The 14182-nt window shown below is 38.9% G+C and overlaps 3 protein-coding genes across 5 annotated transcripts; 2 read left to right on the forward strand and 1 right to left on the reverse strand.

Annotated features, from left to right (window-relative positions):
* The first annotated feature begins 89 nt into the window (after positions 1-89).
* On the forward strand, positions 90-1779 carry LOC135709947 (uncharacterized). The gene is made up of 4 exons (XM_065232396.1): positions 90-354; positions 431-495; positions 1260-1482; positions 1558-1779. The coding sequence occupies exons 1-4, from the start codon at positions 295-297 to the stop codon at positions 1720-1722; spliced, it is 513 nt and encodes a 170-aa protein (XP_065088468.1). The 5' UTR covers positions 90-294; the 3' UTR covers positions 1723-1779.
* LOC135709946 (leukotriene A-4 hydrolase) lies at positions 1740-6510 on the reverse strand. Of its 3 annotated transcripts, none has more exons than XM_065232394.1 (8): positions 6380-6510; positions 5650-5710; positions 5469-5584; positions 5083-5409; positions 4872-5023; positions 4398-4803; positions 2362-2693; positions 1740-2302 (listed from the first exon to the last, which is right to left on the reverse strand). In XM_065232394.1, the coding sequence occupies exons 2-8, from the start codon at positions 5690-5692 to the stop codon at positions 1831-1833; spliced, it is 1848 nt and encodes a 615-aa protein (XP_065088466.1). In that variant the 5' UTR covers positions 5693-5710; positions 6380-6510; the 3' UTR covers positions 1740-1830. The 3 variants fall into 3 exon arrangements, with proteins under 3 accessions (XP_065088466.1, XP_065088465.1, XP_065088464.1); XM_065232393.1 differs by having other exon boundaries at positions 6376-6510; XM_065232392.1 differs by lacking the exon at positions 6380-6510 and adding an exon at positions 6184-6202.
* A 391-nt stretch (positions 6511-6901) lies between these two features.
* On the forward strand, positions 6902-8699 carry mRpL13 (mitochondrial ribosomal protein L13). Its single transcript, XM_065232363.1, has 4 exons — positions 6902-7048; positions 7122-7245; positions 7319-7473; positions 8215-8699. The coding sequence occupies exons 1-4, from the start codon at positions 7025-7027 to the stop codon at positions 8446-8448; spliced, it is 537 nt and encodes a 178-aa protein (XP_065088435.1). The 5' UTR covers positions 6902-7024; the 3' UTR covers positions 8449-8699.
* Positions 8700-14182: the final 5483 nt, after the last annotated feature.

Genomic DNA, 14182 nt, shown 5'->3' on the forward strand with positions numbered 1-14182 from the left:
CCGCAAAAGACGCATAGCGTGCCTTGTTGTATTGAATCCAGAAAAAAAAAATCGAAATGGAAACACTTCCTTGTGCTAACAGTCCGGAGAAGTCTTATCTATCAAACAAGCTATCGGTACTAGAAATCTCAATAATATTTAATTGAATATAAAAATGACCAGCAATCGCTCTTATGTGGCCCGGGAGAATTGAAAGTAAAGGAAGCCATTATTAGTTCACTAAAGACCAGTATACAGGAAAAATGCACCAATCACAAATTTAGTTCATTTATTAACTTCCTTGTTATTGTGAGCATGTCTAGTGGTGCGGGTTTTATACTATCATCAGCAGGAATTCTGAAAGTAATCTCATTGGTAAGACATGGCCATATCCCTTGCGTTTTTAGGAGAATGCAGTTCAATTTATACTTGCTGATTTCGAACATTGCAGCTATGCATCATAATAGGAGGATTGATCTTTGTCACGTCTGGAGACTGTAGTGAGTCACACTTCTGGTAAGTTGTATTGTTTTATGTGTTCACGTGTGCATGTGTGACCTTATAGAACTTATAGAAAACTTTAATGAAATTTGAGAATATGGTTTGCCGGAATTTGAAAATATACTTCGTCGAATAATAACTGAGATCAACTTTTTAAAGTTCCAGTGCTAAATTTTCTCATAAAAATATGTTTTAGGTGTCTACTTTTAGACTAGCTTTAAAAGTCTTGACCGGTGTTTTCTTTAAAAGGCTTTGGTCGAATAGCACGATATGAGGTACATGACGAAACAACAAACTCGATATCGTGAAAATCTTCACCACAGGCATACGCATTGTTGATCGATAGCCCAACTCGATAGAAATGGACGTCTGACAGTGATTGGACATGAGGCCGGACATAACATGGATAAAGTCGTGGCCCAAACCGCAGTTTGTTCGACCCCTATGGGAGAATAGAATGTAACCATCTTCTTAAATAACCATCATTCTATTTTCAATGCCTCTTCAAAACCGTGATAAAACCAAAATATTTACTTGGTGTTGTATTTTTACAGATTTGCATAATAAATTCGCTGCTGAGATTTTATATCTTCCTTAGAACATATGGAATTTCTCCAACATTGATTGAAATATTCGAATGTACGCTCATTTTAAATTTCTCTTGTTCCATTAAAATACAAAAGATCTCTTATAGGAAACTGCATCTTTCGCATCCTATTAGACTCAACAAAAAAAAACATTTGCAGGGAGTACCAATTTCTCATAACTTACTTCCGCAGGGCTGTAACATACATTGTCTCCACAACGGCGAGTGCCGTCCTAGCCATGCTATCGTATACAGTGTATGCGCTAGACCTGATCAAATCAACCACGGCGCTCAAGGTACAGCACATTGCAGAGATAACGCTGGCCTATATCGTATTTGTGCTGCTGCTGATTGTTTCCATCATCACAATGACTCAATGTACCAACAAAAAATATACCCTGGAGTATGTTCCGGAGGTGAGAAAACCCGTGTATTGATTGATATATGTATTGCGGGATGTGATATCTATATTGTTGTTGGTTTTCTTTCAGCCGTTAACGATAATAGGTGCTGTTCTGATGGCAATAGGAGGGACCCTACTCTTTCTTAACTGGCGTTCGAAGGAGCGTGTTGATGACATTCAGATGAACATTCCACGGCAATCGCCAACACAACGAACCAACCCGTATCTTTCGCGAAAGTCAATTTTAGTTTAGCATATGCTCGTACTTGTTTGTTATCGATAGTTTATTAAACGTTATCAAAAAACATCATCCATCATCATCAATGCCAAAAAAGTGAACTCTCTTCGTAACATACACCGATCATTTGCCAGATTCCAGTCCCAAATCCTTCGAAACCGTATAGGCACAAACGGTCATCATCTGGTCTTTGATCTTATTATAGTTTTCGATAGCGATTGGTTTGGCTTCCGGCCAGCCCGCCAATTCCTTGTAGACAGGTCGGACAAACTTCATACGGAAGTTGCTGTTGGCAAAGGCTAGGATTTCATCCATTTTATCCATCATTTTGGCACGAATGTACAGACGAACGAATCTAAAACGGATTTCGGCATTCTTCGTTGCGTGGATCTGGTAGGTTCGGTCCAATAGGGCAATCTTTTCCGCGGTTAAATCTTGGATTTTTTTCTTCTCCAACAGCTGGGCCAAGAATTCAATCAATTGAATACTGGTCAACGACTCCGACAAGATTGGGGACGATTTGATTGTTTCGAGGTCATTTTCAGCCCACAGTTTCGCATGGTTCTGACAGGCATCCAAAAGCGAACGGTCGTAGCTAAAATTTTAAATGCATTTATGATACAAAACAAAGATCCGTTTATCTGTTGAACTTACTTCGGGATGACCGGTGGCATTCCTTCGCACGACAACCAACGATCCCAATCGATGCGTTCCAAAAATACCTCGTTCTTGGGATCTTCGCGGAACCATTCGTACAGGGCTTTCTTGAAATCGTTTGTCAACACGGACTGATATTTGAACTTATCCAAATAGGAACGGAAGAACGGTTCAAACTTTTCCGGTCCTCCTAGGAGGTCCTCCAGGTAGCGAAGGAATGTGGAGCCCTTGATGTAAGGAACGGTTGAAAATGCATCATCCGGACTGCACTCGGACAGGTCTACCACCAGTTTGGTAAGCTCAGGTGTATCAGCCAGCTGGGTCTTGATCTAAAAAAAAATAAGGAAAGATCAAGAAACGTCCCGCGGTAGTTAATAGCTTTATTAAAGGCACGCTGGAAACTCCACAAGATGTTTAGAGTTGCCAGATAGTCCCTTACTTATTAAATTCGAGTAAAATCCAGCTAAAAGTTGACACAAATTTGAACTTGAGAATTCAACGAAACTTGGGATATGATAAGAGAAGTTCAGCTCTTTCGTAGAATAGAGAATTTTCAAATAAGAAGTCTGAACAGAGGTGTGTGTATTCAGTTCAAGAGGCTTGTATGCAATAGATGCGTGAATTTTTTTTAGAGAAGTTCGAAGAAGGAGTAATCTAGAGAACTCCCAGGAGAAATTCAGAAAACTTACAGGAGAATGCAGCGTGAATTTAGAGAATTTCCTGATAAAACTCAGAGAACTACAAGGGGATGTTTGGATGACTCTTTAATGTTATGTTTGTAGAACTTCATGGGAAAGTTTGGAGAACTAAAATCAGATGTTTGAAGAATTCCCAGGGGAAGTTCGGAGAACGCTTAGTGGAAATTCGAAGAACAGTTTCTAGTGGGTTTAAGTTATATACCTAATACATTTAAAAAAAAAATCCAGCTATAAATCAGAAAGTATAAGAAACTCCTAGCACTTTAGGTAATTACCAATTGTCGAAATTACGAAATTAAATTAAGCTAGTATTATTCTTGAGAATTGAACCCATTCAACATGGATTCGCATAAGCATTTCACACCAAATTTGTGAAACTTTCAGAGATGTTTAACAAACTCTAGATGTCTAGAAATTATTAAAAACATGGATTATGTCGGATTAATTCAAGCACAGAAGGTTTGAGGAAATCAGATACAAACAATTCTTTACGGGATCTTCAGAAAATGTCTAAAGAACTGGAGATGTTCTGAAATTGTCCAAGTGACTCAGTGGATTTTGAGGAAGCATCTTCTCATGGGGCTCATGTCTCAACCTGCGGTTAAATCTTAAACCAGTTTTACCCATATCATTAAACCCGATTTAGCACTTAAACGCAGGTGACGAAATTAGCCCTTGGGGCAAATTTCTTCACCTGGGCTTAAGCCTTAAACCAGGTTTAACTATATAGGTAAACCTGGTTTATGATTTACGCTTACCAGGTTTAACATCTGATGGGTAAACCTGGTTAAATCTGCTTTTGGGAGCTTCCATTAAGAAATAGGAGAGGGGGTTGATTTTTCCTGAATTTCACGTGACGTACTTAATGCATGAGCCTATAGAAGAAGCTCAATAAACGTAGGTAGGTAATTTCTAAAAGAAGCTACACAAACTCCAAATTTCAACTTTTAAAAATGACCTACACACTTAGTTTTTTTTTGCTGAATCTTGGCAATTGTTTGTTTGATTCGCAAACAATTCTACTGAGAACTCACGACGTTTTTTGCTGCAAAGCATTTTCCGAGACCAAAATGTCAACAAAAAATAAGTGTGTAGATCCCTCTCTGGATCCGGAAAGCCCTTAAAAATGTCTGACTTGGAAGTCATGGCACAGTCACGAGATTTTTCTACAGTTTCTCAAACTCACTTTTTCAAACTCAAATAGGTCGGCAAGACTCGGCATTATTACAGCTAAGTTTTGGGGAGCTCTCAGCAAATTTGTAAATAGGAAATATCAAAGAAGCATTGTGGAAGTAGCATAGTAAATAAAAAACACTTTATCCGTTCCGTACTTACACAGTCCGTCAGTTCGCTCAAGCCGTGTAAAGCGTGGAAGTCCCGTGAAGCGTTACCAAACAGTCGGCCAACGATTTTTCCCTCCACGAAAACAGTAAACCCTTCGTTGAGCCAGAAATGCTCGAAATTCCGATTGGTCACCAGATTTCCGGTCCAACTGTGAGCGATTTCATGTGCCACGACCGTCGCCAGTGACTTGTCGCCTGCCAGCAGGGTAGGAGTCACAAAGGTCAGACACGGATTTTCCATCCCACCGAATGGGAAACTCGGCGGCATCACCAACAAATCGTACCGACCCCACACGTATGGTCCGCAGATTTCCTCCGCCTTGGCGATGAAATCTGCCGTTTGCGAGAACTCCTCCGCCGATTCGTCGATTTGCTCTTTCTCCGCCCAGACGCTGGAGCTACAAAAATTAAAAACGCGGAAATTAGCACGGTGCTTTTTAGCTTTCAGAACAGTTTTGGTACTAACATCGGACCGATGGATTTCTCCACCAGAGCTCCTACCACGATGGCTAACAGATAGCTTGGAATGGGAATTTTCTGCTCAAAATACGACACACCTGACTCTGACTTCTTTTTGACAGCGCTCATCAATCCGGTCACACCCGCAGGATGGCGAAGCTATATAAAAAAATATATATATTCACTAGAGACGTTAGTGCCAAGCTCAAAAATCTTACCGTAGCATTGTAGGTAAACTTCACAGCCGGTGTATCCTGGCAGGGTACGAGAGACCGCGCGTGAATGGCCTGACACTGGCTGAACAGATAGGGATGTTGTTTTCCACAGGTCTGCTCGGCAGTCAACCATTGAAGGGCGCTCGCCTTCGGATTGGTTTCATACTCGACAACCAACGTAAATTCGCCGGACGTTTTCGTAGGCAAGTAAACGGTCAACTTGGAGCCGATATTTTCAATCGGGGCTCCCATGTCCCATGTAACCGGGACCTCACCGGCGGACGTTTTGATCGCCATGGATGCAATATCCAGATCACTGGAATCCAGAAACTGCAATGAAGGTGCTGTTAGTATGAAAGTTTTTCAACTGCCAATTAAACCAATTTTACGATTTCTTCGACATCATCTCTCAATGTTTTGAAATACAGGGAAGCGCCTCCGGAAAGCGTAGACTTTTCAAAGTTGACTGTCCAATCGAGATCCACATGGCGAATGATGACTTCATCTACGTTTGATAGTTATTGTAGGTTATTATGCAGTGATTTGAAATTATTTTCCAAAAGATCTTACGTGCATTCGAATACGAGCTGGGGTCAATTGGACTAAGACGCATTTTTATGCTGCACTACGACTGAAAAGGAATGCAAAGAATTAAGCTGCTGAATAATAACGAACAACACCCGAAACAACTAGTTTTCTCTCCATGGACCGGAATTCAAGATAACATATACGAACAATTGAAACTGATAACAGTGCACCTATGAGCCAATAATGAATGATTGATGTTTAAGGCATTCTAGCTGGGCTTTTAAGTGCTCTTAGTAACCGAGTCGTGACTAAGGCTAATTTAAAAATTAGATTACCTACTGTCGCTTGATACTTATAGTTTTCCTTGCCGTACGGCTCAAATAATATTATTTCTTGTATCGTAATTACAAATGCATGATATTGAAGCCTATAGTGAATAAAGCAATTATTATGTCAAGTGGTTGACATACTATAGCACACATTTCAATCGGGAAATCAATAACACAAAGGATTTATATCAAAAGTATGACGCAGGTGTTCAGAAATCTTAACAATAGGTACCTAACAATTGCTCACACGCGTGCTGCAAAAGGTATTAATTGTACAAGATGACCTCACGATCTTCTCGACTCGTAGATATTATGGATGGTTGGGTGTAGTATATAGGTCTACCGGGTGTTGCACTAAACATGAATCTTGAGCATTTTTGATTCCATTAATAGAACAATATGATACACTTGGAAATATGAATTTCAAAAGTATACGTACCTACCGAGAATATAAAATCTAACAAACGCGTATGAATTTGATTGTACTTTTCACGAAAATTAAACAGCTAGCAATAGTATCCACTGAAAACAGAGAACTGCCGCCTCATCACGGTTTTTAGCTGATCTCACTCAAATGCACGTCGTTGCTTGGGTGGCATGTGGGAGGGTTTTGGTTTTGGAAGAGCAACGGGGAGAAACAAACAAAACAACAAAACGCCCAAGTAAAACCAGTGAAGCCAGAAAAGCTTTTTAAAAATGGATAAAGTCCATTTTACCAGCTGACAGAGCCAGTTTGTCTGACGGATATGATGATTGTATTCTTTGCATCTCGCTCATAATAAGGACGCCATCGCAGCGCTGCAAAGTCTTTCTTGAAATAAATTGCAGTGTGATTTTATCTGGAAGTTTCTGGGTTGGAAAAATTCCTCCAAAAATATTCTTCCACACACATCATCGCCCAATACTAGAACCAACACGAAAAAGACCAGGTAATCAACTGTCACTGATCTCCAAGCTCGGCATGCAAAAAGTTGTGGGGTTTTGTTTTGATTCTCACGTGTAGATTACATTAAAATTTAGTCAATTTTCAACTAAAATTTTACCTACTGAATTTAAATATCATCAGAAAATAGAAAGCTCTCAATACAATGTCTGTAACAAGACGAGTACAGGTAATAATAGCTTCCCTTATTTTATGTTATCTGGACTCTGAGCGTGATTACATAAACATGATTATTATTCCAGCAATGGGCAACATTTGCTCGAACTTGGCATATCTACGACTGCACCTGGCAAAATCCGTTCGAGTCGGCTTCACTGATCCGAAAGCACCTGATGGGCATCCATAAACCCATCTATCATCCGATGAGTATGCAACATTTATTAAATTCCGCAAGAATCTTGCACCAATATTGAAACCAACACATAACTTTCTCTTGCAGATGATTGCGGTGACCATGTCGTAGTTATTAATACGGGAGAAGTTGCACTGCCGGGAGATGAATGGAAGAAACGAGTATACTTCCATCACACCGGATATGCTGGCGGCGCTAGCTGGACACTCGCGTGGGAGCTACATGAAAAGGATCCAACTATGGTATGTATCGGTACCGGAACTTTCCGTGTAGAAAATGGTACCCTTGGGCCGTCCATAAACTACGGAGACGAGCGAGAGAGAATTTAGACTACTTTCCCCTTGCGTACATTCGTTCATACAAAAAATAGGCTAGAGGCAATTCAATAATGGCGACCTATTTTTTTCTTCAAATTATCCCCTGCAACTGGACGTCTTTTCCGCAGTTAAAATTACGTTAGTTACTCCGCCGGTTGCACAGATTCTTTACTCATTCAACACACAGTAAACCAGTTGAGAAGTTTCCGTTTTTACGTAAACTTGCACAGTATGGATCGAATCCTCAATCCGCCGGTAAAGCCACTTACCGCACAGCCTGATACATTGAGACTACTGAAGGTATAATTTTACCAAGGATACCCTGGTCTTATAATGGCGCAATAACACAAGCATTTTTTTTAAATTCTTTTCCTTACCTCATCGTGAAGAAATTTGAAAACCATCATCGTTTCGATAGGGGGCTAACTACATAGACAATTTTTTTTTTATTCTTGACCCCCTGCGTAGACAATTGTCCATACACAATTTTTTTAATTTGTATTGGCCGTGGACAATTGCCCCCTTCTCCCTTAACTGTCTACGTAGTTAATGAACAACCCCTAGTTCTTACTTATAATGGTCGTCATGAGCGCCACACTTTAAAGGGGAGAGGGCTGGTTTATATTTAATTCGATAAGCAGATAATTGTCTTCCCTGATTTAGTAGATTATGAAAAAGGCCATCTACCGATCCATGCACGGCAACCTTCAGCGTCGTCATACTATGCAAAGACTGCACCTATTCAAAGACGATAACGTCCCGGAGGAGATTCTGGAAAATGTTACCAACCAAATTCGTCAACCCAGACGAGTACCGGAGCGGTTGGACCAGATGGATACAGAGCTGGTGAAGAATTTCCCCAAGATAATGGACTATCCAAAGGATTACGTTCTCCGGTAGATTATCCTAATCGAAATAACATAACTGGTAGGCAAGTAACATTAATTTATTTGAAAGTTATTTGTACCATTATTAAAAACGCTGATAATTTTGGATCCGAAACACCCAGTCCACCAATTGCTCACATAAGCAAACTTCCAACGCTCAGGTCCCTTTCGGGTTTCCCCAAACATTTTCATACGACAGATGCGGAGCCGACGGATACTAGTGTTTCGCATCCAATTTTACCTGGCATTCATTCCTTAAGAAACTATTTCAAGGCCGTTAAAATATCAGCCAAAATTTCGTTGGCTTCCGGGAACTTCTCCTTCCGCGGAGGGCCCTTTGAAAAACCGGACCACACCTGGACTTGCTTCGCATCCTTTGTTTTACGAACGGAAATTTCGAATGCACCACGACGTGGTTTACCTCCTTCGTTCAGCTGCAAACCGAACGCTTGTTCCGGCGCAAGTTCGCACAACTCCTTATGGATCTGTGCCGCCTTGCGCTTGAATACCGATCAGGAGGTGCAGTGTTCGATGAAAATCGTTGCCCCATTTTCGTCTTCCGATGTTACCGCATGATCTTGTTCAGGTTTTGGTTTCGGTGTCGTCGGCTTCTTAGCATCCTTTCTGGCACGAGCTGGCTAATTACAGTTCGTTAATAAACAGGCTATGTTATCATACAAATCTCAATAAATATACCTGTGTTTGCGCTTTAGCAGCAGGTCCTGCGCGTGTTCGGCGTGGCCCCATTTTTAGTCAAACTTCAATGATATTACGTCTTCCGATTCTAAATAATATTTTCTCACTTCCGGAGCTTACGGTTGAACAAATTATAATAAACGACTATTTACCTGGGGTGGGCTTCCCCCTTGCTATTTACCGACTCGCAAGCGTGCTTAACTTGTTTTGGCGGGTTTCGAGCCGGGCGTCGCATCATGAAAGCACGCCGGAGCTTTCACACCAGAGGAATAGTAAATTACTTAGTCTTTAACAATTTTAAAAAGTAGCGCAATAGGCCAAAACAAATTGCAAGCTGAATATTGCATTAAGTCCTAAGTAACATTGGCAGATTCTCTTCGTCAACTTTCTCTTTATACACATTCCCAAATATTTTCAGCACACAGATCGATAAAAGAAGTTTTTTATCTAAACTGTTAAATTAAACTATTCCCATTTTACTTGAAATTGAATCAATTTGACATTAAACTCAGTTTAATCATATCGAATGATTAAAAATTAATACTCTCTTTCTAAAAACTAATCGTCTGATATTAAACCCATTATGGTTGATTAGATTGAAAATTATCTTTTTTGAATAAATTTAAATTATTTTTGATTTTATTTATTTTAATAATTTGTTTAATATGTTTTGATTATACATTAATATTCCAAAATAATAAAATTTTATACTGGAAATAATAAAATTTTATACTACAACTGCCGAAGTAATCATGGCTCGGACTCAATAATTGATTGATTGATTTCTTTATTACAGAGACTTTCAGTGGACTCAATAAGGTAGTGGGAATCTGCATACTTTTTAAGATTTTTTGATTTAATGTATCTTTGAGTGTAGCATCTAATACGACAAACACAACTGTACACGGTTATGTGCTCAAGTTATTATCGAAAAAGAAAGTCGATGGTCATCTTAATAGTACGTTCAGACTACAGAGTTATAACACGTTATAGCCCTATCTTGATGGTGGTTTCTGTGTTGCAATTATTTGACAACCGTTATAACATGTTATAACTCTCCAGTCTGGACAGCGTTTAAAACGCTGTCCAGACTGGAGAGTTATAACATGTTATAACGGTTGTCAAATAATTGCAACACAGAAACGACCATCAAGATAGCGCTATAACATGTTATAACTCTGTAGTCTGAACGTACTATAAGCTTAGTATACAGATCGAAGCGAAACGAAAATCGAAGTACGCGAAAAATCATGAAATTTCGCTAGCGAAAAAGGTTATGAAAAAACGTTTGTGGAACATTTTCCAGTTTCCTTTTTTCGCAGTGTGAAACAAAATCGGTCAGTTTACACCTCCGGTGAACTGAAAATCTGACAGATACGCTCTTTCTCGAAACGTCAACTTTTCGCTTACCTGCTGCTCTTTTCGCTAGCGCTGCATGCCCGAAAAAAAATGAACGTAAGCGAAAAAGATACGATCCACAAAATAAGATTTCGCTGGATCGTATCTGTTTACAGTTCAAAGCGAAGCGAAATATTTGCCAATTGCGTTTTTCACGCAGGTGAAAAATGTAGTATTTTGTATGTGCGAAACCGAACTTTTTGTCAGTGCGAACCTCAACCTGAGTTAGGTTTTAAAAACAAACGATCAAACTGACGTTTGTCAGAAAACAAGCAGACCCGATCTTGATACCCGATCCAGGTTGGAACTGAATAATAAACAAATTCGCTATTAGAAACCATCATAATTCATAATTTAACATTATTCAAGTTCAAACCTTTAACCAGTGAATACTTCTCATTCGGAACGATATCACGGTCACATAGTGAAAGTGTTATACCCCGTACAGACTATGGCTTATATCATGTAAGTAATATAGGCTGTCTTGCAATGAGCACTCATACATATGATTTCCAGTGAAAACTAGATGTATGAGTGCTCATTACAAGACAGCCTATATTACTTACATGATATAAGCCATAGTCTGTACGGGGTATTAGAATGGAACACGATACAATTCCGCATTTATTTTTTCAACATTCAGTTTAAGCTTTGGTGTCTTCACGGTGTTGGTGAATACCCATCAATGAGTAACAATTTTTAGATTAGTCGAAGGAAAATAATAAACAACTTTACCCGGCAATGCACCCGCTAGTGCGTGTGCGTTAAACGTTACGGATATCTATTCGCCAAACACCACACGGTAACCGTAAAATACCCAATAATGACTACAAAGTAAGCATTTTCGAGGGAGACTGGGACCACCCATTAAATGAGTAAAAATATTACCCATCTATGAGTATTTGTTATTCAAATTGAATACTTGCTACTTGTTTTTGTAGTTGTTATTACTGTAATAGGTAAAATTTTACTTATTTAATGGGTAGTCCCAGTTTCCCTCGAAAATGCTTACTTTGTAGTCATTATTGGGTATTTTGCGGTTACCGTCACGCAGAAAAAAATATTATCGAAATAAAAATATTTGAGGTAAATATAAACGTAAACTCAGTTTGTTCTGGCCACAAAAATAAATTAGATTTATTTCAAACGTATTTTATGTTTAAAGTCATGTGACATCAATGTTTAAAATAAAAGTCATGCTACGTTTATTTTAAAAATATTCGTGTTGAAAATAAACGTTAATATTTTTGCTTTTACATGTTTGGAATCTAAAATAAATATTTTTATTTTAAACATGATTTTGAAGTTTATTTTAAACATATTTAATGCTTAGCACAAATTTCCATTTCGAATGTGCGATGAAATAACTAAAAGTGCGCGATTAGGTTAAATCACCAATCGTGTGCTTTTATTTGCATTATCACCGTCACATGATCCGGATGCAATCACATCCGTATGCAGGGATCAATCCTGATGAATGTGGGCGTCTTAGTGGAATACCTGTATAATGAGAGAGAGAAGGATTAGTATTTTCCATTTAATTCCACTACTTTATTTGCTTATCCTTGACAGATACGCGTATTTCGTCTACAATGTGCAGACTTCTTCAGTGTCTTGTACTAATACTGAATACTCAGTCGAGTATTAGTACAAGACACTGAAGAAGTCTGCACATTGTAGACGAAATACGCGTATCTGTCAAGGATAAGCAAATAAAGTAGTGGAATTAAATGGAAAATACTAATCCTTCTCTCTCTCATTATACAGGGATCAATGTTCTGTGGTCACCAGCTCCAGTGTCGCTCCGTCCAGTTCTTGATCTCATGGGCCACTAACAGATCCTGCGAAATGACCAGCGAAAGAACTACCGTTTTCTACTTGGTCTTCTGTGCCTTTATCGCCGCCAATGATTCCATTCTTATTTGCCGCGTACAGAAACCGATTATTGTCAGTCAACCACAAACACTTCAGTGACAGGTGCTTTCAAATACAATTGATATTTCGATATTGTTGAAATAAACATGCTTTTGAATTTGATTCAAACATAAATATTTTTATTTTAAACATACTTTCAATTTACTTTGAATAATTCATATGTTTAGAGTATGAACATTTATATTTTTGATTTAAATGAACAAAATTCGTATCCGTGGTGCATGGCACCCTTATTTCTTGGCTCATAACGCTCATAACGAATAATGCCTTGTTCAGACTACAGAGTTATAACATGTCATAGCGCTATCTTGATGGTGGTTTCTGTGTTGCAATTATTTGACAACCGTTATAACATGTTATAACTTCTCAGTCTGGACAGCGTTTAAAACGCTGGCCAGACTGAGCAGTTATAACATGTTATAACGGTTGTCAAATAATTGCAACACATAAACCACCATCAAGAAAGCGCTATAACATGTTATAACTCTGTAGTCTGAACGTACTATAAGTGCGCGGAAGAGACCAATAGTACGTTCAGACTACAGAGTTATAACATGTTATAGCGCTATCTTGCTGGTGGTTTCTGTGTTGCAATTATTTGACAACCGTTATAACATGTTATAACTCTCCAGTCTGGACAGCGTTCAAGACGATACATCTTAAAGCGCACTTGCCTTATGTAATTCTACCAGTAATGTAGTTTTCGTTTTTACGGTGTAGCTACACACTAAGATTATTTTACCGAAATCTGTGAAATTTAACCGAAATGTCAACAGCTGAACGTTCGGTAAACAGTTCGGTGATTTTTCACAGATTTTCTGTGATTTTTCAAAGATATTCGTTGAAAAATTATAGGAAAACTGTGAAAAATCCCCGAACTGTTTACCGAACGTTCAGCTGTTGAGATTTCGGTAAAATTTCACAGATTTCGGTTAAATAATCTAAGGGTGCACACACTAGCGGGTAATTTTTCACAGATTTTCTGTGATTATTTACAGATATTCGTTGAAAAATTACAGGAAATCCGTGAAAAATCACCGAACTGTTTACCTAACGTTCAGCTGTTGCCATAACAAGGACCTTTTCCACGAGAAGTTGGAAAAAAGTGCCATTCTGCTCTGATGTTAAAATCCTTTTCTTGGCTACACAAGATTTTAAAATTAAATCGGTTTTTATACTGCTCCTATTACATTTGTTTTTGATTCAGATATCGCGACGAGTGGCTTGGTAAATGACCTTCTTTTTGGCAAAAATTAGGGATCGTCCATTAATTATGTCACACTTTTAGGGGGGAGGGGGGGGGGGTTTGGAAACTGTGACGAGTCATACAAAAAAAATAAGATCCATACAAAAAATGTGACAAAGGGGGGAGGGGGGTTGGGGTTTGAAAATGGGCTAAATTTGCGTGACATAATTAATGGACCATCCCTTAGAGGATATCAATTTGTTGTTGTACCGTTGAAGGTGGTGAAAATAGTGGTGAAGCGTGTTGACCGGATCCTACCGATGCAGGAGCGTCTCTTGTTGCAGCTGGCGAGAACATTGGTGAAACGTGCTGACCTGTATCTACTGTACGAAGGAGCGGTCACTAAATCCTCATGCTCGTTACTGTGTGACAACTTTAGCCGACAAGATGTACACAGTTTCATTTTATCCGTTACCCATTGCATGTCTTTCGAATGTAACTCAAACATATTGTTCTGAGGAACATACCGCAA

Source organism: Ochlerotatus camptorhynchus, unplaced genomic scaffold, assembly GCF_037179485.1.
Source record: "Ochlerotatus camptorhynchus isolate MF236.1 unplaced genomic scaffold, CSIRO-AGI_Acam_v1.1 ptg000367l, whole genome shotgun sequence".
NCBI classification, from domain to species: Eukaryota; Metazoa; Arthropoda; class Insecta; order Diptera; family Culicidae; genus Ochlerotatus; species Ochlerotatus camptorhynchus.